At 38.3% G+C, this 19,256-nt stretch overlaps 1 protein-coding gene across 2 annotated transcripts in view; it reads left to right on the top strand.

Moving 5' to 3' along the window:
• PCSK5 (proprotein convertase subtilisin/kexin type 5) overlaps window positions 1–19,256 on the top strand; it is a 464,407-nt gene that overhangs the window by 89,179 nt on the left and 355,972 nt on the right. For both annotated transcript variants that reach the window (XM_059071201.2, XM_059071200.2), the window contains exon 3: window positions 657–770. In XM_059071201.2, the coding sequence (XP_058927184.1) occupies window positions 657–770 (114 nt within the window). The remainder of the gene's footprint in view (window positions 1–656; window positions 771–19,256) is intronic.

Raw genomic sequence — 19,256 nt, forward strand, 5'->3', positions numbered from 1 at the left:
CCACCACTCTGTTGTAGACAGCCATTTTTTAAAAAAAAATTTGTGATCCAAGAGCATTTGATCTGAGGATGATTCTTTTAATTTGATGTGTAATCCCAGACCGTTTAAAATTTTTGATATACACTGTGGCCTGTGGGCCAAATCCAGCCTCCCACCTGTTTTTGTACATCAAGTTTTATTGGAACATAAGTCACACCCATTTCTTTATGTGCTGTCTATGGTGCTACAATGGCAGAATGAGTAGTTACAACGGAGATTGTATGACCTGCAAAGCCAAAGATATTTATTATCTGGACCTTTAGAGAAGTTTTCTAGCCCTTAGTGTAAGGTCAGGATGAATAAATTAGCTTTAAAAAATAATACTATCAATTTGCAATCAATTGGGAGTAAAATATGCTTTCTGAAAAAGCTAAAGGGGTGAGCATGTTGTTGAGAAATATGGATGATCTGTCATAAAAGACTACCAAGCCTACCTGCATTAGAGATAAACTAGAACCAGGTTTCTAGGGAAACTCTATGCTCTGGAGATTCTAGTTGCCAGAATGAAACCTGTGACTTAAACAGAACTGACTCAAGATGGAAATGTCCCAGACTGTCATTTATGTTGTGCTAACCCTGATGGAACTTGAACACTCACCAAATGTCCTTCTTGGCAGGTGGAGTGGATCCAACAACAAGTGGTAAAAAAACGGACCAAGAGGGATTATGACTTTAGCCGCGCCCAGTCCACTTACTTCAATGATCCCAAGTGGCCAAGCATGTGGTATATGGTGAGTTTGCCCGGCCTGGGGCCATGGCGTTCTGTTCTGTGTTGTGCAGGGATTGTCTCTTAGGACTGGGAGGACACAGAAACAATGACCAGGGACTTTTTCCTGTTTCAAGATGGAGATTGATGGCCTGTGATGTTTTCTGGATCTTTTTTGAACTTAGCTCTCTGGTTCTAAGGAGAAAGAAGGGAGTTCTGATTCTGAAGTTATTTCTGTTTGAGATCTTACTCTGTGTAGTAGCTTGGTAAGTTTGGGTAAGAAGATAGAAAAATGTACTAAGGGCAGACACCCTGAGACCTAGCAATAGTTGTGTTCACCTCTGGTTCTCATCTACTCCACCCTGAAACCAGCCTGGTTAATGGTACTGGGTCTTGGAAATCATTGAAATGACTTTGCAAGTAGGTAACAGATTCCTGACTTTAGTTGTCTAAATGTGCCTTCTCACCTTGGGTAACAATTTTTAAAACTAGACTAGGAAAAAAGTAGTTGCAAAGTATTTGACTTCTAGCTAGTTCATTGGTTCAAGCAAAAACTTTCAGTGAGGGAAACTGAACATATTGGGAAGAGTGATGGAGAAATTCACTTGATGTCGCCTCCTTTGAAAATATATTGACACCTCTCTAGTCTTAGGGTTTTATAGTCATGATACCTGAGAAATGGATTCACATATGTTACTTATTCTTAATCATGAAATTCATATGTTACCAATTTGCTCTATAATCTGCAAAAGACCTTAACTTTTCTCTTTTTTGAATATCTTTATTGCAAATTGTTGCCAGAGTTACCTCCTCCAATCTACCATGTTTTTTGCACTCCCTGACCCGGATTCTCTACACATCCATTGCATTCCACATACTTGCCTGATGCTTTTCTGCCTCCTTGCATTTCATTTCTTCTGCCCTTCCCCACATCCTCGGTGCAGGATTGTCCGTCCCTCAGAGCCCACACCCAAGGCTGACTATTTCATGTCTCCCATGTCCTCACCTGCCCGTGTTTGCTCTCCTGGGCCCTCCATCTCTGCCACTCCTGGCATCCTTCCCTTGGCACTTTGTTTCATAGTTGTTGTCTTTTTAAATGTGCTCTGTTACTTTGGGCAGGGGGTCACTTATATCCTCCCATCTGAGAATCTAACCTAGCCCCTAGCAACACTAGGAATTTGTGTTTATTTGGAGATGGGTGAATGTAGCCGGTGTTTCTCCCAGATGCCCTTTTCTTAGTCTTACCTGGAAGCGGAAGATTGTAGAAAGATTTTGGACCCCAAACAGAATTTTACACAGAAAACTCTTTCATGCATAAGGAAAAAAAAAGGAGCCATAAAGCTAAGTTCAAAGGGAGGGGGGACTCTAAACAGCATTTGAGTAGAAATCACCTGAGGGGACAGTAAGACACTTGACAGCTTATTAGCTCCAAGACCAAGAAAGAGTGAACCACAAGGGAAGGCATTAGAGGGAGTGTTGGCAGGAGCTAAGGAGCTTTGTCTGTGCTGACAAGATGATAAGGATGTAATGGGATTAAGAGAGAGGATGCAAGCAAAATCCTCCTACACTCCTGTTTATAAGGCTGGGGGGAGTGAGACGCTCTTTGCCTTGCGTTTCTTTTTGCAAGAAAGAACCAAATTACCGTCTGCACATGTCCCACTGGACAGTGGAAGTGTACGGCAGCTTTCCCCTACCCTCTCACCACTCCAGCAGGGCAGGTTGGGCTGTTGTAGGAGCCATGGCCAAGGTGACACCAACGGTTTCAGTGCTTATAGAGCGAGATACCCTCACTCCCAGGAACCACTGCCATTTCTTTGGAAATTCTCTTTTGATGTAAGGAAAGGTTGAGAGGGAAGAGCTTTTGTTTGGCCATTTAAAATATTGGATGTTTTTCAACACATATTTGATGGTAATAATTCCAATAGGGTGACATTCACTGAGCACTTACCACATGCCAGGCGACATGCTCATACTGTATTTGTGCTAATATTTTTCTAATGTAGTGTGAACAAAAGTGTGCATTAATATTGGCCCCGTGTTATACGAGTGAGAAATCTGAGGCTCATAAAATTTAGGCCATTTGCCTAAGATCACCCAGCCTGAGAGTAGTGGAGCAGAGATGCCAAACCAGGCGGATTGATGGGAGTCCAGGGGATTAAAGTGGCATCCTATCCCCATCCGTCTACTATTTACAAGCACCGTCATAAGGAAGACACTACTCCAGCTCTCCAAGAACTTCTAATCTGTCCATGGAGAAATAGCTGAAATACAAGGCAGAATGGTGGGTGCCATGTAGGATGGGCAAAGTATCCTGGGGACAACCAAAATACTTCAAAACTTCCTATTACATACATACGGTTCCCTTGACGAAAGGGGTGGGAAATAGGTTACACACCATATGTTTATCTGTCATGAGTGGTGACAGAATAGGAGTCAGAACTTCAAATCTGCAAACATAGATTCAAATCCCCATTATTGCACTTACTACGCCCATGACTGAATCAGCTAAACTCTCGTCAGCTATAAAATAAGCATATCTAGCTCTTAGGTATGAGTTAGCTATGGCTGCATAATAAATTACAGAGCTTAGTTTTTAAGACAGTGATCTTCTGGGTTCTGTGGGTCAGGCATTCAGACAGGGCCCAGTGGTGACGACTTCTCTGTTCTATGATGTCTGGGGCTTCAGTTGGAAGACTCAAAGGTATGACTAGAGCTGGAGGGTCCACTTCTAAGGTGGCCTAGTCATGTGGCTGGTTCCTCTCCATGTGGGCCTCACCGTGGGGCTGCTCGAGTGTCCACTTGGCTCCATGGCTCCGTCTTCCCCCAGCGCAAGTGATTCAAGAGGTTGTGTCAAGAAGCGGTGACGTCTTTTATGATCTAAGCTCAGAAGTCGCAGTTACTTCTGTAATCTTCTCTTGGCCACGTGTATGAACTCAGATTCAGTGTGTGAGGGAACTACACAAGCATGTGTATACTACTAGGAAGGGAGTATGGTTGGGAAGCTTGTTACCATAATGAAATGAAATACTGCACAGGAAGCCTTTAGCACACTGCCTGACACTAGAAAACTCTCAGTAAATTATAATTGTTATTCTTCTCTTTTTAATTACAATACATGCTGTTTTCTTTTTATCTGTTATTTTAATTGCTACTAGTTGAAGGGGGGGATGTGATCACATGTGCAGTGGGCATCCTTCAGAGCGCTCTGGTGACATGTCAGTGACACAGTTGGGGAAGGTGCTGATTTCCTTCTTCCTTTTTCTGAGCCCTTGGCCCTGCTGCAGTGTTTCTGAGGGCTGCTTGGTGAGCCTCCATAGCGTCCTACCCTCAGCTCGTTAGCCTAGGCCTGGTCCTGTCAGTCTGTATTTATCACAGGAGAACAGAGATTAAAGAATGGCATGAAGTGTGCCTGAGTGTCTCTTTTAATTAATTTAAAAGCTTTACCCCTGTCACTCCTCCCCTTGGAAACCGGTATGTGAAACCATTATGTCTAGCCTTGAGGCTTGGGCAGTATATTCAAGGAAAGGTATATATACAAGAGTTTGTTATGGAGATGACGGCTGTCTAATTACTCCTCTGACCTGAAACACTGTGCTCAGGCTTCCAGGAGTTGGGAGGGTCTAGGCGTAGAAACAGAGCTCGCTTCTCATTGCACTGACAGACTCCAGCATCTCCTCTTTGTCAGCATGGTGGCAAGCACTGAGGATTTAAGAAAACATGATTTGTGCTTCCTAAGAAGACCAGTAACGCAGGAGAGGAATATATAAGTGCCAATGAAAGTTTGCTGGGCCCACAACTCCTCCCTAAACGTTTCTCTGGGATCATGTGTATACACCCAGCTCCATGGGCTTTGGGTTGTAATTTTTGCTTGTAGATTTGCTTCTTCCATTAAAACGTCCTGAGTAGTTTTTAATGGATATCCAAACTTGGGTCCCACTATCAGAGATTGTTATTTTTTCTATAGAGGAGGGCTCAGGCAGTAGGATTTCATCAGAATTCCCTGGTGATTCTAGTATGCAGCCAGGAGTCCTGAGTTATTCACTGCCCGTGTCTGTGGTAAATGCTCAATAAATGCTAATCAAATAATAGATGAGTAAACTGGACATCTGTGATCATGTAGAGCAAATAATTGCTCACGTTTATTGAGTCTTTGTCAAACATTTTGCCAGACTTTCACATGTATAATATTATCTTATTGCCTGTGTTCCAGTGAGCTGGGAACTATTATTGTCTTCATTTTACACTGAGGAATAAAGCAGAAGACAAGTTAAGTAACTTGCCCGAAGTCATACTCTTTACCAGGGGTAGATACTGGTATTCAAATCCAGTCACTCTGACCCCGGAGGCTAGACTTCCAACTTCTGAGTCCCTGGACCTCATGCTAGCTGGCATCAGAATCACCTGGAGAGATTGCTGCCCACCCCTCTCACGCCCCCCAGCGGAGATTTGGGAATTTGCATTTCTAACAAGTTCCCAGTTGAGCTGATGCTGTTTGACTCTCAGGACTGCTTTGAGATCTCCATGCTTTATCATGTTTTCAACAGGGGGTTTATGTGAACACAGCTGGCCTCCATCTTCCCATTATCAGTTGGAGGAAGAAGAGCTTTTTAAAAACTTATGAGACACTTTAAAGTGCACTTGATCGATTTAATTTGTTTCTCCTGATCTTATACCTTTTTCTTACAAAATTTTCTATTTGAGAAGCTGGCAGCTTTAATACAAGAAGATATTTTCACTTTACTTGCACTGATTGAAAAATATCCTTGGCTTATATAGTCTTTCAAGATGTTCCACAGACAAAGGATATCTGATAGGAAAGGTTGGGAAGATTTGGCCAAGTCTTTGGGAACTCAGTGTAATAGACACGGTTTTAATGTACCCAGCTGGTATAATGGACCATTCTGACCCCCTGAAGAAAATTCAGTTTGACTCCAGAGATAGCAAGGCTAAGTAAGATGCCTCCTCAAGGGTCTGGGAATGCCAAATGAGCAAATTCAGGGAGTTAAATTTTTTTTAATTGTTAGAAAATATTTAAGACATACAAATTTGAAAGAAATACCACAAATGCAGGTCCACCCACCCCCCAATCTAAGGAATAGAATGTTATGTATACAGTTGAAGCCCCCTGTGAATCCTGTCCTAATAGTGTCCCTTCATCCCTTACAGAGTTATGGCAGATGCTGCATTTGAAATACAGAGGGGAGAGAGGGAGTTCCCCTTTGTTGGCAGGCTGTTTCTCTTTGTGGGAGGGACTATTCAATTTATAGTAGATTTTATATTTTCTGAAGTCATCGTGAAACACATTCATACATGAAATTTGTACTCAGGCTCTTGACAAAGAGTCCCAAGAAGGCAAACTGGAAATGAAACTTGGAGGAAAATATAAGTTTAATAGAATAGCTCTTTTATTTCTTTAGTCATGTAAATATTTTATTGCCTTAGGAACGTGTTTTAGCATTGTACAGTATTTCTTGTCTAACTGTTAAGAACTAATACTGATTTTGGAGAAGCCCATAGTAAAGAACTTAAAAAAATTTTTTTTTCCTGCCTTATGGAAGGCAAGCTCAATTCCAAAGAGAAAAGCAAAGAAGGCCTTGTGCAGTCTTGCTGTTTGATTCTCAGACTGTAGTAGTGAGTCTGACTAGTATTCTTAACACAGAATTTTTTGTAATGAATATTGGGTGGCCTACTTAATATGCATTTTCTAAAGCCAGGTTTTAACAAATGAGCTCACTTTTTGATGCACTACCTCAAATTTCATGAAAGCTCTCTGGGTGGTTTCTTTGAGGAAAAAAGATCATATTTGTAGATCAGCAGAGTGAAAATTAGCTGAGTTCAGCTATGCGTGTGAGGTATATCTGCCAGAAACTATGAACTAGCTAGGATAGTAATTGTGAAAAATGATTGTAAGCCACATGGTTCTTTCTCAGCCAACTGGATGGTATTCAGTTCTCCGAGAGTGTGAGGCATTGCTGTTTCTGTGGTTGGCACACATTTTCCTAATGACTTATACTGTCATTTGACTCTAATAAAATCTGGTGGAGTTTGTGGCATTATTGTCCTGGCAGCTTGGAAATCATCCTTTTACAACACCCCCATTTAGCTGTTTTAATTGGAAATGCAACATGGTGTAAATCTGCAACCATGTGGCCCGTCTTGACGTAAGTAGGAGGGCTTCTAAGAAAGGACGGACTCCAGCCAGGAGCAAGTGATTTCCTGGTGTTTTAGCTGTCTCAACCTTAGCTCATCTGAAAAAATGAGGAATCTGGACTAGATGCTTTCTTGAGTTCATTCCTGCTTGAACCTTCTCTAGGTCCACATGGCAGGTTGAACTGGAGAGTACGTCTTAGAGAGACACATACAACCAGTAGGCCCAGGTCTTGATTTCCAGCTCAGACCCACCCCATGAGTTCCTGACCGTTGTACCCCATGCTTTTGTTTCATTACTACTTCAGTCTCAGTGTGTCCCCTTGTTGGGGTCCACAAGGCCACCCCCAGATTTGGTGATTCACTGGGAGGAGTCACATGATTCAGCATAGAGTCATACAGCTATGATTTATTTCAGTGAAAGGATACAGTGCAAAATAGCAAAATGAAAAGCCACATGGGGTGAAGTCCAGGGGAAGCCCAGCTGAAGCTTCCAAGAGACTCCTCTCAGTGGAGTCACACAGAAAGCACTTAATTCCTCCAGCGTGAATTGTGACAACATATGTGAAATGTTATCTACCAGGGAGCTCGTGAGGGACTTGGTACTCAGGGTTGTTACTGGGGGGTTGGTCGTGTAAGTAGCCGGTGCCTTCCATGTACCCGAATTCCATACTCTTAGAGGCATTCAGCACAAACCGTATTGTTTGTGTAACCAGTGTAGACACAGTGAGACATACTTATGAAGAAATGGTGAGAACCCTCCCCAAACCCAAGTTCCCAGATGCCCGCCAAGTGTATCTGGGGAGTCAAATACATGAGTGCCTGAGTTGGAATAATGCTCCTCCTTTATTAAAACTTTGTGTTCACTGAATGAGTAAATGAACACCAAAGAAAAATACTCATAAGTGATAATTCCAAGAAAAAGCAAACTTGAATCCTAAGTGTAAGTCCATATTTGTTTTACAGCCTGGAAAATCCCAACTGAATGAAAGTTCCTATGAGGCAAATATTCATTCATGTATGCATTCATTCAGTCAGTCATATTTAGCAGAGATTTATTTTTTCCCAGTACTTACAATGTCTTTGACACCAAGGATAAAATAGTAAAAGGTGCTTTCTTTTTTTTTAATTTAATTTTATTTTTTTACATTTTATTGGAGTATAGTTGCTTTCCAATTGGGTGTTAGTTTCTGCTTCATAACAAAGTGAATCAGTTATACATATACGTATGTCCCCATCTCTTCCCTCTTGCGTCTCCCTCCCTCCCACCCTCTCAATCCCACCCCTCTAGGTGGTCACAAAGCACCGAGCTGATCTCCCTGTGCTATGCGGCTGCTTCCCACTAGCTATCGACTTTACGTTTGGTAGTGTATATAAGTCCATACCACTCTCTCACTTTGTCCCAGCTTACCCTTCCCCCTCCCTTTGTCCTCAAGTCCATTCTCTATGTCTGCGTCTTTACTCCTGTCCTGCCCCTAGATTCTTCAGAACCACTTTTTTTTTTTTTTAGATTCCATATATATGTGTTAGCATACAGTATTTGTTTTTCTCTTTCTGACTTACTTCACTCTGTATGACAGACTCTAGGTCCATCCACCTCACTACAAATAACTCAATTTCATTTCTTTTTATGGCTGAGTAATATTCCATTGTATATATGTGCCACATCTTCTTTATCCATTCATCTGTTGATGGGCACTTAGGTTGCTTCCATGTCCTGGCTATTGTAAGTAGAGCTGCAGTGAACATTTTGGTACATGACTCTTTTTGAATTATGGTTTTCTCTGGGTATATGCCCAGTAGTGGGATTGCTGGGATGTATGGTAGTTCTATTTTAGTTTTTTAAGGAACGTCCATACTGTTCTCCATAATGGCTGTATCAATTTACATTCCTTAGATGGTGCCTTCTTTAATGAAGAGTAAGTGGAACATTTTATGGGCAGAGGTTAGGGTAGTTATAGTCAGTTTGTCTACTCAGTTGGTGGTAGTCCACTGAGGGTACCAATAGCAGAATCCTAACTGGAACTTGCTGATCAACTCACGATGATTGTGATGATTTCATTACCCCATGTGATGTCTATGAAGTCAGTATATTAGAGGTATTAAGTTAACCTATAATTAGCTAGTCAAAGTGCTTCTAAAAGAGGCCAGTAAAAAATCACTTCAGATAATATTCATTCTTGCCTGGTGCAAATTATTACGACCTTTATTAATTTCCTTGAGCGAGACATAACTTATTCCATACTGGTAGTTTATCTTCTCAGCTTTACTTTCAAATAGTAAAAGTATGTAGTCTGGCCCTTTGGGCCTGACTCTAACATGATGAAGGGTCTGTTAACATAAAGTTGTTTTCATCAAGATTTTAGTGATTTTTCTTTAATTAGTAATGCATTTTCTGCTGGAGAGCAGGTAGCATTGACCATTGAACTCACTTAATGTGTGGTTGTCTTCTTAACATGTTGATTCAAGTTCTTTTATCAAAGTTTCTCTGAATTCCTCATTTCTTATTTACTTTTCACCCAGTATTGGGATTAGTTCTAGTGATCAAGGCACATTTTTGGTTGATTTTAACATATTTCTCTGCCAATGAATAGGGTTGTCTTAGTAAGTACTTCATAAATGTTTGGATATGAAGTGAGGAGAGAGTTGGTCATTGAGACCATATTCACAGAACTGAGTTTGGCTTTTCCAGAAAGGTGATGGTGCCTTCAAGTGTCCTGTGTTGAGAATTCAATTCTAAAGTTATCTGAGAGGAAGGTGTCTGGAATGCTGTTTTTTCCTTAATTTTGGTTGGCAGTGAACTTGGCTGGGAAGTTAATGGAGTAAGAGAAATAATTCTTAGCAATCCAGTGATGAGAAGAATCAGAAAGAAGAAAACGCCTAAATTGCCCAGGGAGGAAAAAGTAATAATCATTTTCAAATAGAATACACATGCACTTCAATGTGATTTTTCCAGTTTCTCAAATGTTAAAAAAAAAAAAATCCTTGGTAGACTATCTCAGCCTTGGGTATGGGATTCTAGGCTAGCGATAGGTAATCTAATGTGCAAATGGTATGGGCACCAAGAGCTGCTCCATACCAGATGAAATCAAATTATACTGAGGCAAGTAGAATAAAACTATAAATTCCAGAAATAGGATTTGAGTACTTAATTGCATAGGTCAGAATCAAATTGGGTTCATAATGCAAAGATGCTATTCTTTATGGTAGACGATGTGGACAAAGTACAAAATGCATTTACTGATTATTCTTTCCTTGATTAAAAGGAGGAGAACCCGATAAGAAACCTAATTTCTTCCTTTATGCTAGGAAAAAAAGAAAAACTAGTCAGTTTAGATGGTGTCTATTCAAATATTTGGTACAAAACTTACAGAATAATCTTAAAGATTACTTGCAAGAAATGTAGCTTTGTGAGGCTTTCTTTTCTGTTTTAGTTTTCTGGGGAGGTGAATTGCGTCTCTTGTAAAAAGCCTACCAGGATAGAAGTTCTGATCCAGACATACCAAATTAGCATGTCTGAAGCAAAGCAAAGAAAAGTATGCCCAGGTAGCATAGGACTGAGTTCTCCTAATGATCTCTTTGCGTGGTTTCCTGAAATTTAGTTAAGTTAGTGTCTTAAAAACTTGATGTTTGGGTTTGTTACCTAGTGACAGAGAAATCATCCTTATCTTTTAGTGAACTTAAAGAAATTCAGCAGGACTCTTAGCAGTAGTAGGTTAAACATAGCAGGTATACATATTTTTTAAATGTCATTCCTATTCTGTAGAAATGTTTTATATGCCCATTCTCATTTGGCTTTCATGCCTGTGCTCCATAGCCCAGGCCTTTCCGCTTCACATCCGTGGACTATCCAGGAAAACATGCTGTATATGTTTCTACAGTTAGTACCTTGAATGTGGTCTTTAAGAAGAAGATACTGAAAAAAAAAAAAAAAAAGAAAACCCGCAAAGACCACCAGATTGAGATGGGCCTGAAAAATAACTTAATTGAAGCCCTCAGCTCGTGTTCAATACCCACCCTGTATATTTTCAGTCACCAGAAATATACGCTACTCAGACAGCCCTTTCTTTCCATAATGAACAATTCAGTCCAAAAACACTTCCATGCAGTTTATCAGAAACTTGTATCCCTGTCACTCTACACACACCCAATGGTCTAGATTCCAGGTTGTGTATCTCATCTGATCCCTATTTCACCAGCTTTCACTACAAACATTACAGAAAAGCAGGACTAGAAACATTTATAATTGTGGAAGTTTGTCCAAGAAAATGAAAGATTAAGGAGATCTGTAATGATCAAACCTGATACACTCTAGATAAGTAAAAGAAATGTGCAGTGAGCAAATCACTTAAACTAGTCATACACACTAATGAACACTGAATTAGTTCTATCCTACCAGGACTTAAGAACTAGGAGTTTCCATAGAATGCTCAATAAAAGCATTAATTCAATGTGTAACAGGAGGGAAAATGTAGGAAAGCAAGAGGGAATGTAATTCCCACAGAAAAAAGTAAATTGATAATTATTTTATTTATTCAACAACATGTATTGAACTCCTCTTCCATATCAGGCATAATTCAACCTGCTGGGGCAGAGTGATTTCAAAGGAGAGTGAATAAGAGGTAACTGAAGTGCACAGAGCATCGTGAGGCTCAGGAAAGGAGGTTACCCCACCCCAACAGAAATCTCGGTATGGGTGAGCATCTTTGTCACGCGGGTTCCTTGGCAGGGTGAGTGAAGGCAGCTGTTGAGAAGCCCTCACCAGAGAGCCTTAAAGAAGAGATAGCTGGCTTGCCGCCTTAGCAAGGGCAACGTGCAGTGTCTGTGGACAAGGTGGTGGGTGGTCTGTAGGTGCTGGCTTGGCTTCCTCTTGGGTCCTGGTGTGCCTAGATGGCAGCCGCCTCTCCCTGGATCATCTTGAAATCTGTCATTATGTCATGAGCTCTATGCTTTGTGCCCTTTGGGGCCTAACATTTTGATTATTATTTTTTTAAATTGTGCCTGTAATGTTTTACCCCCAGTGTTTTGTTTTGATAAATATGAAATCTAGAGACAAATGGAAAGAATAGTAGGAATGTATACACATTCCATTCACCTGGATTTAATCAAAAATTAATATTCTCTCTCTCTTTGCACACACACACTTTTTCCCCCTGAATTTTGAAAAGAAGTTGCAGACATGGTAAAAATACACCCCTAAATATTTCAGGATGCTTCTCCTAAGAATGGTATTTTTTCTGTATAACCAAGGTACCATTCTCACTTCTAAGACAGTTAACAGTGATCTTATCCAATTTACTGTCCATATTCAGATTTCCCTAATGGTCACAAAAATATTTTTAATAGATCTGTGCCTTTTGATCCAGAGCCTAGAACCATACATTGACATTATTTGTTCTATCCTTTTATCTCCTTTAATTTGGAAGAGTTGCCCTACTGGGGGTGGGGAGTGGTGAGGAGTGGTCTTTCATGTTGATGACTTTGACGAGTCCAGGTTGGTAGTTTGTAAGATAACTCACACTTTGTTATTTGAATGTTTGTTTGATGGTTTTTCAGGACTTTAGAGGGATAAAACATTTTTGGTGTGAAAACTACCCAGATGAGATTATACCTTTTTCAGTGATTCATATTAGGAGGTAGAATGTTAGAAGTTTCATTTTTGGTGATGTTAAATTTATTTCTTTGGTTAGTTGAGGTATCTGCTAGATTTCTCCATTGTAAAGGTACATTTTAGCTCTCTAATTAATAGGAAATTTGAGGGGGTAATAGTTTGAGACTTGTGAATTACCTTGTTTACTGTCAACTTTTCCCCAAGATTTTAGCACCTATTGATGATGTCCACCTAAATTAATCATTAGATCAGTGGTCACAAGATGATGATTTTCTAATTCTGTAATCCCTTCTTCACTCTGCTTACCTTTTAATATCATTATGAGTTCATGTACTCTTTTAAAATGGAATGATTCATTACTGACATTATTTGTTTTTTGGTTCTTAAATTGTCCCAAGTTTGGTGAGTGGATAACTTTTCAAGTTGACTGAAGAGTCCTTTTGAGAAGACCCCAGTCAGGTTTTTAGTGCTTAGTGCTTTCTCCTTTATGGCACAACAAAATGTTCACCTTGTATTCTCTCTGCCTCAGACCTAGAAGTAGCCATTTCTCCAAGTAGATGGTTTCTTTTATTGAGGAATGATACTTAAAAGTCAAGATTCTGGTGGTAAGGGTGTCCTTGGTTGTAGGCTCTTTTTCAGTGGACAGAGCTGAGGAATGTATATCTAGAATTCCTAGTGTTACCTTCAATTCTAATTCTAGAGCATGACTTCTTCTTAGCCCATTTCATATTTCTCTCCCCTCCCCGCCTCGGTGAGAACCATGGTTCTCATCAATATCAACAAATGTACTACTGCACACACGAAAATGTATTGGAATTACTACAGCAATACCACTGACAACCACAAACCTACTTACGTAGAATTCACGATTTCTTTTTATTCTTAGAATATATCCCACTGAGGCAATACAGTCACACTACTTGAGTCAAAAGTTGCTTTAATAAATGCTTTTTTCCTCTATGACTATGTTATTATTTATATACAGTTAGATAGTTCTGTTCAGTTTTAGCGCTCTCTCCCCCACCATTGTATGTTTAATCTTATTACTTTTATTTTGGAATACGTAAAACATATATATCAAAGTGAGATACGGAGAATACTATAAATGCATTTTTCCACTTTGCTTTTATCACTTAATATACCTGAAAAATCACTCCATGTTAGTTTATAGAGATCCTTATTCTTTTTTTTTACAGCTGTGTTATGGTAGACTTACCATAATTTATTTGACTAGACATTGATGAATGTGCAGTTAGGTTGTTTTCAACATTTTGCTTTTACAAATAACTCCGTACTGAGTAGCCTTGTGCATACATTTTTGTGTTGTTGGAGGTGTATTTTCAGAGTAAATTCCTAGCTGTGGGATTGCTCAGTCAAAGTGTAGAAGCAAATGTTTTAATATTAGATCTTGCCTGATCCCCCTCAGCAGGGTCTAGGACACTTTACATTCCCATCAGCCATGTTTGAGAGGACCTGCTCCCCTCACCTTGCCCTGTTGTCAATTGCTACATTTTGGCAAGTCTGATAGGTGAGAAACAGTATTTCTGTGTATTTTAGCTGATGTCAGAATTACAATGCCTGCTTTTACATCATTTGCATTACCATAACCCTTTATTCTTGGACATTTGAATTACTCTGTTTTAGGAGTTAGATTCTGCCTTGTGAGCCAGTTTTAATGCACTTTTTTCTTTCAGTGGAGACTTTTGAGCTTACTTACATTTATAGATATGACCAAAAAGTCTCAACTCTGTCATATTATTGTTATATTGTCCTATTATGATAGATATGATTTGTATTGTGTTATTTTTACTGTATTTCATTACGTGTTCTGTTTTTGCTCTTTTAAAATAATTTCTTTTGGCTTTGGGGAAGGTTTATATTATGATATATAATATAAAATATAATAAAATAAAACATATAAAATAATATTTTAGTGATTGTTAAAAATAACTTACATCTCAGTTTCTCTTTTCTTACTTAGGCTTCTATATTTGGTTTATCAAGTTTAAACCATATCCTTTAACTCTTAAGTCTCTGTCTATTCATTAGCTTATTCTATTTTAACATTTCTACTTTTACTGCCCCCCCCATCTTAAGTTCCTTATTCCTACTTTGTCAGAACACATAGCATGTACTTACTCTACTTCCATCCTTGTTTCCACCTTTGCTTTTATTCTTAGATTTACGTAGATTTACTGATTTTATTCTTAGGTATATATTTAACTATATTTCACGCATACCCTAGTTATTTTGCAAGTCAGATCTTGATTGGATAAAGCACATCCTCTGCTAGACTACCTAGGATGGGATTGCAAGAGCAGTATTCCCTGAGTTCTTAACTATATAACTGTATAGGCTTGGAACTTGAAGGATACCTTGGTGTTTGATTTTTATTTGCTTGCAAGTAACTTTTTTTTTTTTGATCTAGAGGCCCAGGAGATATTTTTCTTTAAAGTGTACTATTAAAAATTAGACAGTTGTAAGCATATTAGATCTTCTTTGCCTATTTATTAGTTATTTGCTCTCAGATCCGTTTGACTTCTGCTTTTTTTTTTGTTCTTTTCATACATTTATGTCTTTCCTCAGTGCTCCTGATTATATTTCCAGTTGAATCAATTCTCTCTTGGACACTTTGTAATTTTGTTTTTATTTCTAATATAATTTGGTCTTTGATTTATTTCCAAGATTTAGTCAACTCTAGTTTCACATCTTTCAGTTTTTTTCTGTCCATATGTTTTTAAATGTTTTATTTGTGCTATAGTTTCATATCTGCAGATTCTATTTTAGTGTGTTTCATTTCAATTCAGTTGTGGTGCTACAGTTTTGTTCTGTTGCAGGTTTTTGAGCAGAATTTCTATACACTAGAATATTTTGATTCACTTTGTATTTTCTACCTGCAGAAACAATGAATGGATGTTTGTCTACTGGTTTCCATCCACTTTGAAATGTTGTATTTTCTTAGACTGTTAGCAGCAGTTGTTTGTAGAAAGCTGTGGGAGTTTGGATGACTTGTTCATAAGTTCCATAGTTCAACAGTATGCTCGTATTTTGGTACAGTAAAGTTTGTTTATTTTGATCAGTGTTTTTGGAGGGAGTTGAAGGAGGCTAGTTTGTCTTCTGATTTTGTGATTCTATTTTTTTTCTTCATTTCTATTTTTCATCTCTTTCTTATCTCTCTCTCCATCACTTTGTCGAGGAGTGCTCCTTCCAAGTTGCCCCTTCTCCCCCAGAATCTCTGCTCCTTTGCACTATGTAGTTATTTTATCTGTTCTGTCCCCCCTGAGATTCTGCTCCCTCCCTACTTCTGCTGAGTCTCCACCTGACTTCTTTCTCTGGCGTCATCTCCAGAGCTGATTCTGCAGGATTAGAGTGTTTTTCTCCTATTAATGTGTAATTTGAGGTTTATATTCTTTTTCTCCTAGTACGTGTTATCAATATTTTAATATTTTCTTCTATTTTGAGCTATATGTGTTTTTTGAAGAAATTGAAATTTAGGTGGTTTTCGGTACCGTATTGGAACCAGGATTAGATACTTGATAATTAGATAGGAAGGACCACAGATGCTTGGAAAACTGTGTTCTGAAATATGTATGTAGTCCTGGTGTGTCTGTGGAAAGCTGCAACATTAGTGTTGAATTTAATTGTGTTAACATTACTGCTTTCATTAGTGAATGGAAAAAAAACATGTGACTTGGGTTACAATAGCAGTGTTCCAGTTTACCCTGAATATGCCATTATAAGAGTTACTATAAAGAGAGTTCAGTGACCATACCCTATAAATGAATATGTGCCACTGTAACTACTTTTCTGGAATTATTATTTTTCTCTAGCAGAAGGAATTCTGTAGGATGCTATTAAAGCAAGTTGTTTGGTTAGATTCTTTAAAGGAGTCAACATTTTTTATTAATAAGAAAAACATTTGCAAATACGCTTGCTAGTGTAGGATACAAATGACTTGGTTTTCTTGCTTATCATACTTCAGGCTCTGGAGAGAATCTCACCAGGTTGAAGAGGATTCTTCTCTGTAGGTTCCTTTATTGAGTAGCTAGCTAATCATATGTATTATGGAATCCTCCATCTTTTTTGAAGCATCTACACTTGCCACAGGAGAAGAAGCACTAGACGTAGTATTGGCCTGTCCAAGCAAAATGTTTCATTGTCCTTTCCATCCACTTTGTAGATTTTATACTCGTTTACATCTTCAAGTGGACAATGAAAACAAAGATGTTTCAAACAAAGGAGTTTCAAACAAAGGAGTTTCAGACAATTATTTTTACTCAGTCTAGAAGGAACAGTATTAAAGCAGGCTTTTTAGTAGCTATCTGAGATTGATTTGGCTGGTTGTCGGAGGTGAGATTGTTTTTGCTTTGCAATATAGGTTTATTTTTCTGTGGATGCTTCACAGTAATAGCATATTTCACATTCTTTATTGTTATGGATTTTTTGTCTTAGAAAATGTTTTGGTTTAAAATTTTTATTTGAAATGTGAAAATATTTTTTGTTTTACTTTTTAAATTTTAAATGGCAATAGGTCTGGAATCTCAATTTTGCCCTAATTTGCTTTTCTGAGGCTGGGATTTATTGCCTTATACCTATAAATATCTTTTTTCAAAATGAAGTTTCTGTGTTCATTGAATAAAAGTCTGCTTAATAGTAGTAAAATTGTAAAGAACTCAAGGTATAAATTTAATAACACATTTCCCTTGTCATTGTCCAAGGTCTCTTCTTTATTTCCTTTATAATTTTTACCATAATCTCTAATTATATTGTTTGTCTCATTTGTCTATTTATTATTTATCTACTCCAACTTGAATGTAAACTTTGTGAAGCCCAGACTATGTGTTTTCTCATTCCCTGATGTAGGCTCAGCATCTAGAAAGCATATAATTAGCATTGGAAAATTAAAAACAAACTAATAAAACATAAGTGAATGAATGAAATGTTTTGACAGTTAACAGATATAGAGAAATGGTAATGGAACTAATATTCCTCTAGCTCTTATGGGATAGAAATCTTTATATAACAGATATATGTTATTCAGAAGGACTTGCAGATAACTCAACTGGGGCAAGTATGCGTTAATAACTGAATCTTACACAGAAGGGTGAAAATTCTCCAGCTGTTCATATGAATGAAGAAGCCATCTTAAACTTCCATGTCAGTCAAGCCTTCAGATGCATCTAGCCCCGGTGGACATCTGACTGCAACTGCATGGGAGGCCCCAAGGGAGAACCACCCCGCTGAGCCCTGCCAACCCGTAGAGCTATGAGCCATAATAATAATTTTTTTTCAGACATTAAGTTTTGGGGTTGTTCATTTGTACTATATAGGAAAAAGAAAAAGTTGATAGTATAAACCACATTTATTGATACTAAGGAATTTCTCTCTTTTTCTAAGAAGACACTTATTTTTTGGTCCATTATAAATATCAGACCTCTTCTTTCATTATATAAAAACATAAAGACTAGATTATACCTGAAGAATTCATGTCACCAGGAAAAAGGAAAGATTCATGGGTGTCCAAGTGGGCTATATTGTTGACAGGAAAGCAAAAGTGAACTCACATTTTGTCTGTGACCCATCATGACCATGTGAGCTTTGCCCACCCTGTCTCTTCTGATATGATCACTTAATTTTAAGAATAAGAATTTTGACACACTGATAGTATTATTCCCTCTTCTCAGAGTTTCTATACCACAGTTATTACAGGTTTCTTATAGAACTAATGTATTTGAGGTAATGGTATATTAGAGGGCATGGTGAAAACCCTTCAGAACTTTCAGGAAGTTGAGTCAGTAATCTCATATATCCAGAGAGAAACAAAGTTAAAATCTAAAAAGACTGTTTGAAATTACATATCCCATTAATTTTTATATATCATTCCAACAGACTAACACATCTTTTTTGTCCTTTTAAGCATAGCTACTTCAGTGTCCTTTTTTGAAACAAAAATTAGGGGAACTACTGTTAATATTTAAACCAAATTTATGCTGCTCTCTATGTTAACGTTAAATACATTAAATATGTTCTATTAGGAAAGTTCAAGTAGTTCTTGTTCTGGAAAGGGATGAGCTATCTAATATCTCTGAACCTAGCTTGAATAGGCACAGCTTCACTGTCATGTGGATTTGACCCTCTCTTCCTCTTCCATCCCCCTGTATCCTCTTCCTCCTACATATGTTTCATTTTGTGACTTGGTCTTGATTGAAAATATTCTTTGGGAGCATCTAATCTATGGGCGTTTGAGGAGTTGACTCAGGGAAGAGGAAGTGACTTTTACTGTTCAGAAGTTCTGCAGGGTCCTGGAAAGGTACACATCCTTCAATAGAAATTTGAAAATAAAACTGAAATATAATAGGACTTGGAAGTAACCTGCATGTATTGTCTGTTTGCTTCTCTGTCCATTCCTTCTTTGTTCGTCCATCTGTCCTTCTGTCCATTTGTCCATTCGTCCATCCACCCATCCAGCTATTTAAGAGAAAATGATTATGTGGTCAAAACCTGAATGGCAGAATGATTAAAGGTTTGGGGAGATCTTATATAGGTTTATTCCTAGTTCTTCATTATTTTTCTAACTGTAAAATGGATTTTTTTCTCACCTGAAAAATAGTTGCCTCTACTATTATGTTCCATAAGAATATTGCCATTTATGAAATACTGTAAATGAAGAAACATGACATATTAGTAAGGGTATAGTCACATATCTTCAAATGATATTCAGATTCTTCCTCTTCGACCTTAAATGTCTCTAAC

Source organism: Kogia breviceps, chromosome 8 (assembly GCF_026419965.1).
Source record: "Kogia breviceps isolate mKogBre1 chromosome 8, mKogBre1 haplotype 1, whole genome shotgun sequence".
NCBI lineage: Eukaryota > Metazoa > Chordata > Mammalia > Artiodactyla > Physeteridae > Kogia > Kogia breviceps.